The sequence below is a fragment of the Gymnodraco acuticeps genome, unplaced genomic scaffold, assembly GCF_902827175.1.
Source record: "Gymnodraco acuticeps unplaced genomic scaffold, fGymAcu1.1, whole genome shotgun sequence".
In the NCBI taxonomy this organism is placed as follows: domain Eukaryota; kingdom Metazoa; phylum Chordata; class Actinopteri; order Perciformes; family Bathydraconidae; genus Gymnodraco; species Gymnodraco acuticeps.
The window spans coordinates 384357-398129 of NW_022991375.1; the positions used below are offsets into that span (position 1 = coordinate 384357).

A 13773-nucleotide genomic window follows, 5' to 3' on the forward strand; every position below is an offset into this window, starting at 1 on the left:
TAAGAACATGTTCCCTATTCTAAAGTGAAGTCTTGTTCATAACCAATAAGCTAGTAGTTTGACTCTAATTGACCAGAACAGGTTCCCTATTCTAAAGTTGCCTCCTCTTCACACTTTGTAAATACATTATAGCACACAACTACTGAAATTAATCTCAACAGCACATGAACAAAGTAGGCTCACGTTGAAATATCTGTTTTATTCAAATGTAACCACTTAAAAGAGGTTCAGACACATCACAAACATTTAAAGTGTCTTTAATCGTTCAATCGCTTTTCACTGACAGTGTAAATGTGCTATCTGCAACATATGCTACCTTTCACAGGCTTCACACTTTATATTTTTTTCTAATGTCATGCAAAAGCATTCCAAGTGGTCCATATCTGTGATGTTTTCCACGCCAGTAAGTCCACTCAATGACATCCAAATGATCTTTTAACGAACTTTGTGTCCGATTTCCTCTAAGTCTCCAGATAGTTGTCTTGCAAATACCCCAAAATCTCTCTACGTTCTGTGTATGTGCACCTGTAACAGGGTCAACAAAAGATTCTTGATGGTTGACAGTCAGGTGATTATAACCTTCGTCCTGAAGCCGGCTGTAAGACCTCCATCCATCTGAAATGACTGAGCTTCCGGTCTTAATGTGCTTCTTTATGAGAGGCATAAGATGTCTGGCTGAGCGGCGACGCACGATCTTGAGAATGGGTCTTCTCCTGTCATTTCTGATTCCAAGCATTCTGAACACCCAGGAACTCCTGTTGCTCGCCCGTCCTCTGTTGTACTGAAAATGACAAGAGTATTATGGAGCAGTGCATATTTACAAATATTCAACTGTCCTGAGGTGCAGGAATAACGTGACATTTCCCTTTATGGCATAATTGAACTGCATATCTTATTCCAAAACGCAACAGTCATTTCTCATAGATAAGGATACTGACACAATTTTACAAAAGGCCACTACAGTATTTAGTTTTGACACACAAAAATGATCCTTCTCTTTGTTCCATGGGAGAAAAAATGGTATATTAATGCAACCTATGGCCACATAGAGCTGTGGAGAATAATGCACAACCACCTGAGCCACAAACAGTGGGATGGGTAAAAGAGGTTTACATACACTTGGAATGACTACATTAAAATGGCTCTGTCTGCAGTTTCTTTAAATGAAGAATGTTTTAAAATATTTTCCTTAGAGCCTTACCATTGTATATTTCTACATGGAATACTGTATGCATTTGTTTTCAATTATTAATCACACAGCAGTGAACTGTTCGAGCATGTTGAGAACAGTTGTTAAAATGCTTTACAATTTACAATACACTCTACTACTTTATGTATAATTAGCAATAATAGTCTATGATAGACAGTGTTGTACAGCAGAAATGGTGAAAATAAATGTTAACTTTCTGTGTATTAAAAGTATGTATAGTGTCTCTACATTAAGTAGCTCTGTTAAGGACAGGCTTATGCAAGATCATAGGAAATAAACTTGTTTTAATTATGTATTGTTTGGATATCAAGGTAACAATCTTAAAGTGTTTGCATAGTTTACACACCTTTCTTTTATGGCCACATTTGCTTTCATCGATCATAACAACTTCACTTCGTCTTCCAATGGTCTGCTGGCCTCTTCTTCTCACTCTTCTCATGGCAGATTTACAAACTCTCCGCAGCTTGTCTGCGAGCTTAGTCAGAGTTGCAGAGCTACGAGTAATTCCTTCCTGCAGCATGTCCACTTGTTGCAATCGAAGGCCTTGGGCAAATCTGTAAACAATCCAGTTAGTTAGGAGGGGAGGTTAAAACCAATTTTGAAGTGGTCATGGGTGTACAGTACATTTCCATATATACACATTTCATGAATGATTTAGAACCACTCACCTGTAGATGAAATGCATCCATGTTTGCAGTCGCACATGGGAATTCTCAAACATGGAGCCACTTCGGATGGATCTTGAATATGTTTTCCCTTTGTGACATGAATCCCGGCACATCCTGATGATTAAACAAATTGGTTGAATAGAATTCTGATAAATTAAGTCTAGATTTGTAAGGTGTTGATACATCTAAGACATGGATTGAATATGGCGCAAGTCCTTTGTGTTATTCAACATTTCTAGGTATACTTGACAAGAAGAATTTAATTTACAATAATTAACTGAATAAGGAAGATATGAGTGCATTTAGTAGTGTTACCACCTTAAAAAGTAGCCCACATGCACATATAAATTATCAGCAGTGTGATTTGAATTATGACTTTCTAGGTGAGATTTAGCTGATAATTCCTCCTAATAAAAACAATTAGGTTTAATAATATGAATTATATAATCATTTTCCATCAGATATGCATGAATCACATAGGTCACATAATGTAGATTCAAAATGGTAAATGTTTCTGAAAGGTGACAAGTCTGCATCCAACATTCAGATGAACTTACAGCTACAGAGCTAACAATATGATATGCCCAAAATTAATAAATGAAGCACAGGCTGTAGCACAAGTGTTCTAGCATTACTTACCATAATGCCTCCTTTTTAGCATAAGGCCGTTTCAACTTCATGACATGAGCACAAGAGGGGCATTTCATTGATTTTCGAAGAAGGCCTTTTTTCATTAACCAGTGGTTGAACTTAAGGTTTTCCTTGGGGCTCTGTCTAAAATGGATTCGCCTCAAAAACGTGTAATGTGACACCATACTTGTAAAATTATCTGAAATAATATTACATTCTCAGCTATTAATATTGCGCCATACCTCCACAATCCACAGCGAGGGAGAAGAAATTAAATAGGCGGGACTTACCCTTTGGGAGAATAATGATTGACAAAGTGATCCACCAATCCATGTTCTCATCTGTCTATCCGCCGGTTACTTCCGCTAACAGCGAAGCTCCGGAGGCGAAGTCCCGCCCATTTACTTCGGACCTATGGGACCTTATTAACAGTTCACGAGCATGTCCCCCCCCCCTCCCCCACCCGTTGACAGTGCATGAGCGTGCTCTCTGTCCCCGCTCCCCCCACCCCTGGTTTTTCAACTACATTCATTCGTTTGGCCAAGACGTTTAAATGTATGGATTTTGTTGCAGCGGTTTGACTCTGATATTGTGTAAACATGTGTTTTAGGATAAGTTGTGGCGTAGTTTAAGTTTGACAGTGCAGTAACGTAGAGGGGAACGGGAGTCACCTGACAGGTTGCAAACGGCAAATTCATCCAATCATTCACTATCATATTAATTCCCTTTCCAATCAGCAAAAATAAACTGCCTGCTAGCTTTTGGCCTTTTCCACTTGCCTTGGAGCTTGAAGAGGGACATTGGAAATGTTGTGCATCGACAATGGTAAGTTACGTGCTTGCTTTCTTATTTTTGTATTCATTGTATTGTATTTGTTGAAAATGCTCTCTTTCATGTGCACTCTGGACCTCTTTGAATTGTGTGCTTAATAAAGTCATTATTACCAACTCACGTTGTTGGCCGCGTTAGCTCAATATCGTCATGTAACCTACCCACTACTTGGCTGTATAATTCGTATAATGTTCATTATTGTTAGTCCATAAATTAATAGGGACCCATTGCTTTTCAAAAGTAAATTATAGCTATCTTGCAAGCCGATTAAACATTGTAGTTAATCACCACAGCCAACATTAGCCCCGCTTGCTAGCTAGCCAACAACTGGCGCGAAGGCTCGTGGTTATCTTTTACTTGGTTTAACCCCCGGGTCAGTCGCTTTCATTTGGCCAGCTCGCTGCCTTTTAGACTCATGTTTGTGCACTGTAACTGTTATCCAATGTACATATTCAGCCTTTTACACAATATTTAATAGCTTTATTCTTATTTTTTTTACAGCCTAAGGCAAAGAAGAAGAATCAGGTCCCAAAAGAGGAGTCAAGGATGGAGTTGATCAAAGAGGATCTAGATGGTAAATTGTATATCCCTTAACTAAGAAGTACAACTTAAATGATTTCCTTGTCAAACTTGATTTTAACATTCATGTCCCCTATTCATTTTTGTGAGTTTATTGTTCTTATGCTATAGGTCCTGAAGATACAGAAAGCTTGGCCCCAAGTTGCAGTACCAGCCTTGGATCAGGTGATTTTTTTTTCTTGCATTGATTCTTTGTGTTGGTAGTTTATAAACATTAAACTATATGGCTCGTTCATCCTGAGATGGAAATTGTTGCCAGATTTAGCCCATGCACCTCCTTAAGTTATGGTAAATAATAAACAGCTCGTCAAAATTCTGAGACTGTATAGGTTAGAGACAATTCACTTCAGTAGCCTTCCAAGGACAAATGTAAGCTTAAAAGAGAACCCAACATGAAAATAAATGTTGCTGTTATATTGTGCTTTATAGAATAAAAGCACACATCGCCTCCATGTTCATGTTTGGCCACTCAATGATACATTTACATATTCACAACATAGTGATCACTAATACATAAAAAGTGTAGTTTTTCCTTACCACTGTGCATGCTCATGTGGGTAAAAGTTGGGTCTCTGTAAACTGTACAGTAAGAGTACAGTCTTGACCTGCTCTATAGGAAAAGTTGCGATTTGGAGCTGCAAAGAAATACTTGTAATTTAATTAATATCTGATCATTAATATGACGCACAGTGGTGATGATAAGCAGTACACTGTAACTGACATGGCTGATGTTGACTAGGGAAACCACATATTATCTGTTGTCTCTTGTGGGAGAGGGGAAGTGGATAATTGTATACATTTTTTACTTTATCGGCTGCTACTTTATGGTTTTAAAATCCTTGAGGTTCATCAAGTTAAGGCACAAACCATAATCGCAATCATCTGTGTTCGATCTGGCCCATGACCTTTGTTTCTCGCCATCCCTCTCTCTGTCTCTCCAATACGTTTCCTGTTACTCAATACTGTATCATAATCTTTATTGTAATCTTCTCTCAAACTGTCCTTTTGTTTTTTAAGGATCAATCTCAAGATTGGAATTCCTAGAGGCCAAGATCGAATGGCAAGATAAAATGATAAAAGATCTTGAAGGAGAGCGCAATTTCTTACGCGAATAAGTCTTGGGGTTGAAGAAGAAATCAAGTGAGTGATTCGAGAAGAAACTGCACATTTGTATTAAATTGTTATAGAAGGTGTGATGTTATGTATCTCCTCATAACAAGCTGATCAGTGTGTCATCTGTCATCCGTTGAATTTAAGCTCAATCAAAAGTCCCTACTTTGGAAGAGGATGTCAGCATGTCCGAAGATGACACTTCCCAAAGTCCTGCAGACCTCAGTGATTCCTCAGACAGTGATGTTGTCATCCCAAAAAAGAAGCAACGTAACACACGGAATCCTGCATCTCCAGATGTGGCTGTGCCTGGGCGAGCTCATATGAGAGGTGAACAACTAAATATCATGAAAAGTAATAATGATAAAGATCAGATAAGCAGATGTTGCCATCCCTAGAGTATGCTTTATAGTTATTTTTAAAGAGAAATGTCAGTTGTTTCGGCCATTATTAGCGCCATCTGCTGGACAGAATTATTAGTCTGTGTACTCATCCCTTGTGTATTTGTTTGTTTGTTTTTTTCCAGTCAAAGGGCCAGCGGAGGTTGTCCATAGGTATAAAAAGGTCCTGAAAACCTTCGGACATGTTCGCACAATGTCTGAAGCCTTCAGGAGAAATAATGTGGATCGGGGAACCATAAAGATGACTGCTCCAATTGCAGAGCTCAAGATTGTGGACCCAGACACATTTGAGACCCTCAAGTTTGATCCTGCAATAGACACCCTGCTTTCATTTGCCAAGAAGTGTGCAACAAATGTTACAGTCGATAAAAAGGCCAAAATAGAGGACATGAAAGCCAAAGGCAAGCTTCTTCCCTTGCTGATGAAGTATTAAAGGGCTGGTTTTATCGGTTTAGATAAGGTGTACTGGAAGAGTTGTATATTTAAAAGTGAGTTTAGTAGTACCCTCAAGAGCAAGTTCAGCTTTTATATTTACCTATCTATTTGTATTAAAAAGTACAGGTGTGTTGTGAGCCTTGGAGACACTTTAATTAAATGTTTGTGATGTGTCTGAACCTCTTTTAAGTGGTTACATTTGAATAAAACAGATATTTCAACGTGAGCCTACTTTGTTCATGTGCTGTTGAGATTAATTTCAGTAGTTGTGTGCTATAATGTATTTACAAAGTGTGAAGAGGAGGCAACTTTAGAATAGGGAACCTGTTCTGGTCAATTAGAGTCAAACTACTAGCTTATTGGTTATGAACAAGACTTTACTTTAAAATAGGGAACATGTTCTTAGATATAAATACCTAATTTTGAGTTATTTAGACACAATTAACACTTGTAGTTTCATGTCTTGTTACATGAGAATAGATCATATTTGTTAAGTGTTATTAAGGGAGAATTACTATTCTTGTGCTACTACTGCCTTATTAGGCCCATATTGAACAGAGCATATTAAGACCCAAACTCATGTACAACAACTTCCTTACTTGCAATGAATAAGCACTAATTAGAGGGTAATTGAGGAAAAACTCTCAACTAATGGCTTATTACCTGTAGAATATGGTCATGTAGAATAAGGCATTAATAAGTGTTTTATAATTACTAATAAAGAGCCAATATACTGCTAGTATGCATGTTAATTAACAACTAGTTGATGGTTAATTTGTGTACCTTAATATAAAGTGTTACCGATTTTTTTTTTAAATGTTGGACTTAAATGCATCAATCTGGTGCACTTTGAGGGGGAAATAAAGAGACTACACCCATATGCAACAGAACTGTATGCATTTAAATAATCATAACATCATAAGAACATGGCCATAACCAATAACATACCATATCCAATATGAAAAAAACATTGAAACTTGTTTATTTATTTGTTTTTGGTACATTTATAGTTGTGAGTGTGTCTGTGCTCCTGAATCAGCCTCTCCTGTCTCCCTCCTCTCCCCCTGCTCCTCTTTGAGGCAGCAGCAAATACTAGTTTTAGCTAACAAGTTTATCTTACCCTTTTTTCACCTAGTTAAAACATTTTTTTAATTATTCATCCATATTTGACTAATCACTCCCCCTTCAAATGGAAATATGTGTTTACATAAATGGTGACCAAACCGTTTGAGACCCACAGAGAACTTAGACTAAGTTAACTATCTAAACACTCAGAGTCCTTTACCTCACCTGAGCTGTAGTTATCAGTCTCTCAGTCTGACAGGAGAGGACTCTCCTCCACCTTGTTGACAGCTCATGATATGCGTTAGCGCAGCTAGCTAGCACCAGATGCTAACAACAACAATACACGTAACCGGTGCACGCGCTTTCTCTCTCGCTCTCGCGCCACACATACATACCCTCCCGAGCTTGAATGACACACAGAGACCAATCGAGGGCATTAGTATGATCTGTATGAAAGTGGCCATGTCGGCAGGCCACATCATGGAGACAGCCAGTCACACTCTGTGAGGCAGAGTCAGACCCACATTTGCGCAGCGTTGCGTTCACAATACATACATAAAAAACAGAATCCTCAGGCCAGCAGGCCACTTAGCAGGGCCTGCCTACAATGGTAAGTAGCTGCTTTTAACTGCTTTCCTTTGCTAATATTTGAAGTATTTCTGAATAAACTCTACATTGCTAATTTACTTCAGTGAAATGTGTAAGTGTTATAATCATGGTTATAATGTGTCGTGTATTATTTCTCAGAAGGCTGCTAGAAAGAAGAGGTGAGTCATCTGATTACCTGAACCCTACACTAATACTGACTTCTGCGTTTTTATTTTTTAAAGACAATTTATTACAGATTTTATATTTTTATAGGAACAGAAAAGATCTGCAGGACAAAAAGGTTTGGCAGAACATAAAGTATTTCCTAAGCAATGCTGAAGGGATTATCCATAAAATGTTGGAGCTGAATAACTCCTGTCAAGATAAAGCTACACATTTAGTAGATGAGGTATGTCTGATGTGGCTTTTATGAACTTTTGACATGATGCGTTTCTTTCATAGAGCTTTACAGTTACACACAGCATTACAAATGGCATCTCTTTTTTTACAGATTATTCACAGCATCTTCTTTTTGGGAAGGATCAACACACCACCATTTTCACCGGAAAATATTTTTTCTGATAGCGAGTATTTACGTGAGTTGAAGCGCTGCTACCCTCTGCCTTTTGAACTTTATTCCTCCAAACTACCCAGGAGGAGTCCATTCTCATGTGTGCTAGACATGGTAAGATTACAGCTTGTCAATTCTTCTATTTATATAGTTGCTTTTTCCCCTAAAATCATCTTGAAATATTTGAGTTGTATGCACATATTCAAACATGAAGTATGACATAGTTAATTACTTGTAGGGATTACAGCAGCTTGATAACATTTCTAAATTATTTTCAGATTGTTTTCCTGGAAGGACGAGAGAACGAAGAGGAAATAAAACAGAAGCTTCAAGAGATCATCAGAGAACTCCATATTAACCAATATGAACCTCTGGTCTCCTCCACCATCTGCGTCTCTCAGAACACGGAGAACCCAAAGTCAGAAAAGTACTACGGGGTCTCCATGTCCACTTCTGGCAAGCTTCCTGGGCGAATCATGATTGCTGCGTCTTGTCTTCCTGGTAGCTGGGACAGTCATGTTGCTGGTGCAGTGATGACTTTCAATCCAAACAAGAGCAAGAAGCCATATTTTGATGGAACCATCAAACTGCCTCATCATGTAACGTGCAAGGCGTTTAGCCTCCACGGGGGAGGAGCACCAATGGATCCTTGCAAATCATGTGTGAAGTTGTTTGGTTTGAGAGGAGAGGACACGAATGGGTTTGACTATGGTAACTGTGCTGAGGTTGAAAGTGTGAGCAACTTGTTTAAAAGTGATAACGGAGTTAAGCAGCAAGCACGACCAACATCTGAGAAGTACACAACTAAAAAAAGGAGAAAGGTGAAGAAAAGTGTCAGGGCAGATCTCAAGGTTTTGCTGAAAAGATTTACTTTAACAGGTGATACATTCTACACCCCTCAGAGTAAATGAAGGGGGAAAATATTGGACATTAAAGATTGATAAGTCTAATTAGCATGGTCTTTTATTATTTAGTGACATAACAGATCTCTTGTGATATTATTCACAAATAGCGTGTTCACAGACACAGTCAAACAACTATTGCTCACGATCAATCACACCTGTGCCAGGACGCCATAGTGTTCAAAATAACAAAAACATATAAACCATTCTAATGGGTGCAACATATGTCATTCTTTATCTTTTCTACTTGATAGGTTTATCAGTGAATTTATAAATGCAAATGTTTGTCAACTGTTTGAATGAAGCATGCAGACAATTATGTATTGATCATGTTATTAACAATTCAATAAAATAAAATGATGTAAACTAAGGTTCATATTTGTTTGTTTTCTTTCAATTTGTTTTGCAACTTCAAGTGATTATTTGCCAGAGAATAATTAGTACTCCAATATCATCTCTACTATCAATCATGGTCAAAGCCAAAATCATACTAAACATACATTTAAAGTCATAACCTAAACATATTTAAAGATATCTCAAGACTTGAGATTCTCAGGTGAGGTAGCCTTCCCATAATGTTTAAAATGTGTTCAGCTTGCCAGTCTTAAACAACAAAAATGTTGCTAGCCCCAAACTTCCCCTTTTCACTGGTTGCATGCCTGGACAGTTTTCAAATAATTGCAGGGAAATGTCTAATGTGGGACAGAATAAGGCATTTATTTGATTCTCACAACAGTTCATTGGGTTTACTTTGACTTTTTCCCATGAATACAGAAAAAGTAGAGACCATCAATTGTCATCCTGATACATGTTTCTCCATAAAAGGTTCAAAATATACTTTGACAACATTATCTGTTTCATTTTGGGGTGAAACGACGGAAACCTGCTTAGTGCAAGTATGCAGTTTGACCAACTATTAAAGGACAGTCCTCCGATTTAGCCTAGACAATCGTATTACCTTAAAAGGTATATCTGAAGTTATTGTGTTTGAATCCAGAGAAACACAACAAAACCAATCTTTAAAATCTCATTCAAAACTCTAGTGAGGCTTTTTTCTGCTGAGGAGAACAACTCAAAGTTATCAATATTTCTCTGTAGATTCATGAGCATTACACATAGTCATTAGATCCAATATTAGTATGGGATTATGCTTTAAAGGTTTTTTACACAAATTAGATGCTTTTCCACTTTATATGAAACATGACCTTATTGTTATCACAACGTTTTGACAGGTTATTGACTAAAAGTTAGAAGCACACTTATCACTATCACATTGAAAATAAGAATTAGGACATTTCAATCCAAATCATCAATTCTAGTCAAAGTTAAGTCAAGTTGTATTTTAGTTATAGCAAAACCTCACTTTCTCATCACACTCTGATTTTAATGGGAATTTTCTCATTAAAGGACTGCAGTAGGAAGTCTAACATTAGAAAAATAGAGAGTTACACAAAGGACAATCATATAAATCATTATTTATTTAGTTGTTTGTCAGGGCACTTGCGGTAGACGTCTTCTTTATCTACTGATGAATTGTATGTTTAAGCAATAGCTCATGACAGGCCGTGGTGTATGGTCATTATATCACAGCTAAGGGGCATGGTTTTATGCAATTATTTAAACAGCTTTTGTCTGTGTGAGTACTCCGTTTGAAAACCTTTGTTGTCTCCTGTTCTGTGTACCTTCATTCTAAGCAATGAGATACACAACTGGAATGACTGCACCTGCCCTTATTAATTAACAAAAACTCCCTGAAAACCAACAACGCTGGTATTTTTTTCAGTTTGTGAGGCTGTGCGTGCCATCATAACAAATTGTGCTTCATGGAACATACTATTCACATGCTATAAGGAACTATCACAGAAGTGTTTTTGAGTATTTGCACGTCTGTCTGTGAACAGGTGTTGTCCTCTCATGTGGAACATTTACAAAAAGGGAAGATTAAAACTTACCTGACATCAGATAAAACAAATCAGTATTATATTAGGTATCTCTCACAGTGACTCCTCTCACATGGAACATTTACATAAAGAGAAGAGGAAACGTGAGGGACACAATATAAAGAGGAAGTCCCCACAAATATAATTCTCTGAGCACAGCGACCACACTTCAGAGGTTCCGCCCACTGATCTCTGACCTTGTCAGGCAAGGTATTGAACATTCAATAAATGAAGAACACAAAATTACTAAATATAAAACACAGAATTTGTGTTATTATACTAATTGATTTACAAATAAACCCCATTGCATATTTACAACTGTTACACATATACACAACGGAACCGTAATGTTTTCATGAATTGTAAAGCAATTGTGTTGACATGTGCTATAAATAAAGAGTAAGATAAGTGGTTAAAACACGCTGGTATAGCCAAAAGTTGAAAATGTACGCTAAGGGCCGGCCCCCTTGCGTTGGAAAAAGCCGACACGGCCGCCCCCCCTCTTGCGTTGGAAAAAGCCGACCCAGGGGATCTTGACATAACGTCAACATAGGCCGACCTGGGAGTGAGGATGTGTTGGCTGGTATAGCTGATGTAAGAATGAAAAAAGCACAGTGTGTTACAAAGTGAGTGAAAACAAATCTGAATCCAAATTATTAAAGCATATAATCATATTACTCACAGTTATTCTTTCTGTCAATTCTTCTATTTATATAGTTGCTTTTCCCCCTAAAATCATCCTGAAATATAAGAGTTTTATGCACATATTCAAACACGAAGTCTGACATAATAAATTACAGCAGCTTGATAACATTTATGATTGCTTTCAGATTGGTTTCCTGGAAGGACGAAAGAATGAAAATGAAAAAAGAGGCTTAAAGAGATCATCAGACCGCTAAATCAAAAGCATCTGCCTCCCGCGCCTTCTGTGTCTCTCAGAACATGAACAACCAAAACTCAGTCTGTAGGTAGGCCTACTACGGGGTCTCCATGTCCAGGATGTCGCCTGATTTCTGCCGTATCATAATTTCTGCATCCTGTCTTGAATACTGGGACAGTTATGTTGCTGGTGCAGTGATGACCTACCATCCGAATGATGCGGAACATCCGGATTTTGATGGAACCATTAAACTTAGCCGTTGCCAGACGTTTAAACTTTTCACGGGGGGGAAAGTAACCATGCCTCCATGCAAATCATGTCAGAATTTGTTTGGTTTGAAACCTAAACCGTTTCCCTATGGCAACTGTGCTGAGGTTGAAAGTGTGAGCAACTTGTTTAAAAATGATACAGAAGTTAGGAAGCAAGCACGACCAAATCCTGAGATGTTCACAGATGACAACAGAGAGACGGCTGCAGAGAGGGTCAGGGCAGATATCATGGAATGTTTGCCCGAAGGATTTACACGGGATATTAAATTCTACAACCCACAGTTGTAGAATTGATTTGATTCAGTTGATGATAAAAAAGGGAAAATATTTAATATATTGATAGGTATAATTGTTATGGTCCTTTTTCATTAAGTGACCAGACAGATCTCTTTTGATATTAGTCGCAAGAACTTAAACTTACAAATTATCTCACTTTATGTGTTATGAAACATGAAGTTATTGTTATCACAAAGTTTTGACAGGTTATTGACTAAAAGTTATAAGCACACTTATCAAAGGGGGTGAGATTAAATAAATTATACTTCTTCTCACTCCTTTTCGAACACTAGATGTGGCACTGTTTATGTTGCTGTTGTTGTTGTTGTTGTAAATGTCTTTTTTTTTTATGCACTGCAACATTTGTTTTGTAATTATTTATTTTACTTGTTCGAAATAAATGTATCAATCAATCAAATGTATCAATCAATCACTATTACATTGCAAATAAGAATTAGGAAACTTCAAACCTGATCATTAATAGTATAGACAAAGTGTAGTCACGTTTTGTTTTGGTTATAGCAAAACCATACTTTCTCATTTTAATTTAGAATTTGCTCATTAAAGGTATATTCAGGAAGTCATAAACATATCTGCTGTTTAAGCTGACTGTGTTACAGAATGGTGAAAATGGAAACCAGTGGTAAATCAAGGTAAAACATAAATACAAATGATTAGACAAAAATGTTTGGAGATATATTCCGATGTTTCTATCTTTGGTTTAACTGTAGCGCTTGTGCACAGTCAGCTCTGTAAGTAGTATCAAAAAGTCCAAGAGAGCAGCACATGTAATGCCCCTTTGGAGGAGGCCAGACTTTGTTCGTTGTGTGAACTCTGTGACATTGAGAAGGACGTTCACTTTATCACATTTTTCGAAATCATTCGGCTGGATCACTATGAAGAGTTTGGCTTTAGGGAATCTTTTTGTACCTGATTCTATCTGCAAATCTTCGGAAATCCAGAAATTGACATTATCATTCAGATGTTCATTGTCAAATTTCAGACGGGCCTTTCATGAGGCTTCTCCAGCAGGGGGGCCTTCAGGCGCTGCAGGATTTGATCCATTATGGTGTAGTGTGTTACCAATAGTTTTCTTGGTGACTGTGGTCCCAGCTGCCTTGAGATCAAGTTCCTCCCGTGTAGTTCTTGGCTGATCCCTCACCTTTCTCATGATCATCAATACCCCACAGGGCGAGATCTTGTGTGGAGCCCCAGACCGAGGGTGACTGATGCTCATTTTGTGTTTCTTCTATTTCCGAATAATCACATGTAACAGTTGTCTCCTTTTCACCAAGCTGCTTTCTGATGGTCTTGTAGCCGATCCAGCTTTCTGCAGGTCTACAATCTCGTCCCTGAGGTCCTTAGACAGCTCTTTATTGTTGAGGTTGGAATCTGATTGATTGATTCTGTGGACAGGT

General features: G+C 37.8%; 1 protein-coding gene and 1 long non-coding RNA gene across 2 annotated transcripts; one reads left to right on the forward strand and one right to left on the reverse strand.

The window, feature by feature from the left end:
- Nucleotides 1–287: 287 nt before the first annotated feature.
- On the reverse strand, nt 288–2173 carry LOC117562817. The gene is made up of 3 exons (XM_034240720.1): nt 1879–2173; nt 1557–1764; nt 288–781 (listed from the first exon to the last, which is right to left on the reverse strand). The coding sequence occupies exons 1-3, from the start codon at nt 2061–2063 to the stop codon at nt 329–331; spliced, it is 846 nt and encodes a 281-aa protein (XP_034096611.1). The 5' UTR covers nt 2064–2173; the 3' UTR covers nt 288–328.
- A 1683-nt stretch (nt 2174–3856) lies between these two features.
- On the forward strand, nt 3857–5690 carry LOC117562818. The gene is made up of 5 exons (XR_004571627.1): nt 3857–3913; nt 4030–4083; nt 4936–5058; nt 5176–5358; nt 5555–5690. It is a non-coding gene; the product is annotated as an uncharacterized LOC117562818 (long non-coding RNA).
- The last annotated feature ends 8083 nt before the right edge of the window (nt 5691–13773 follow it).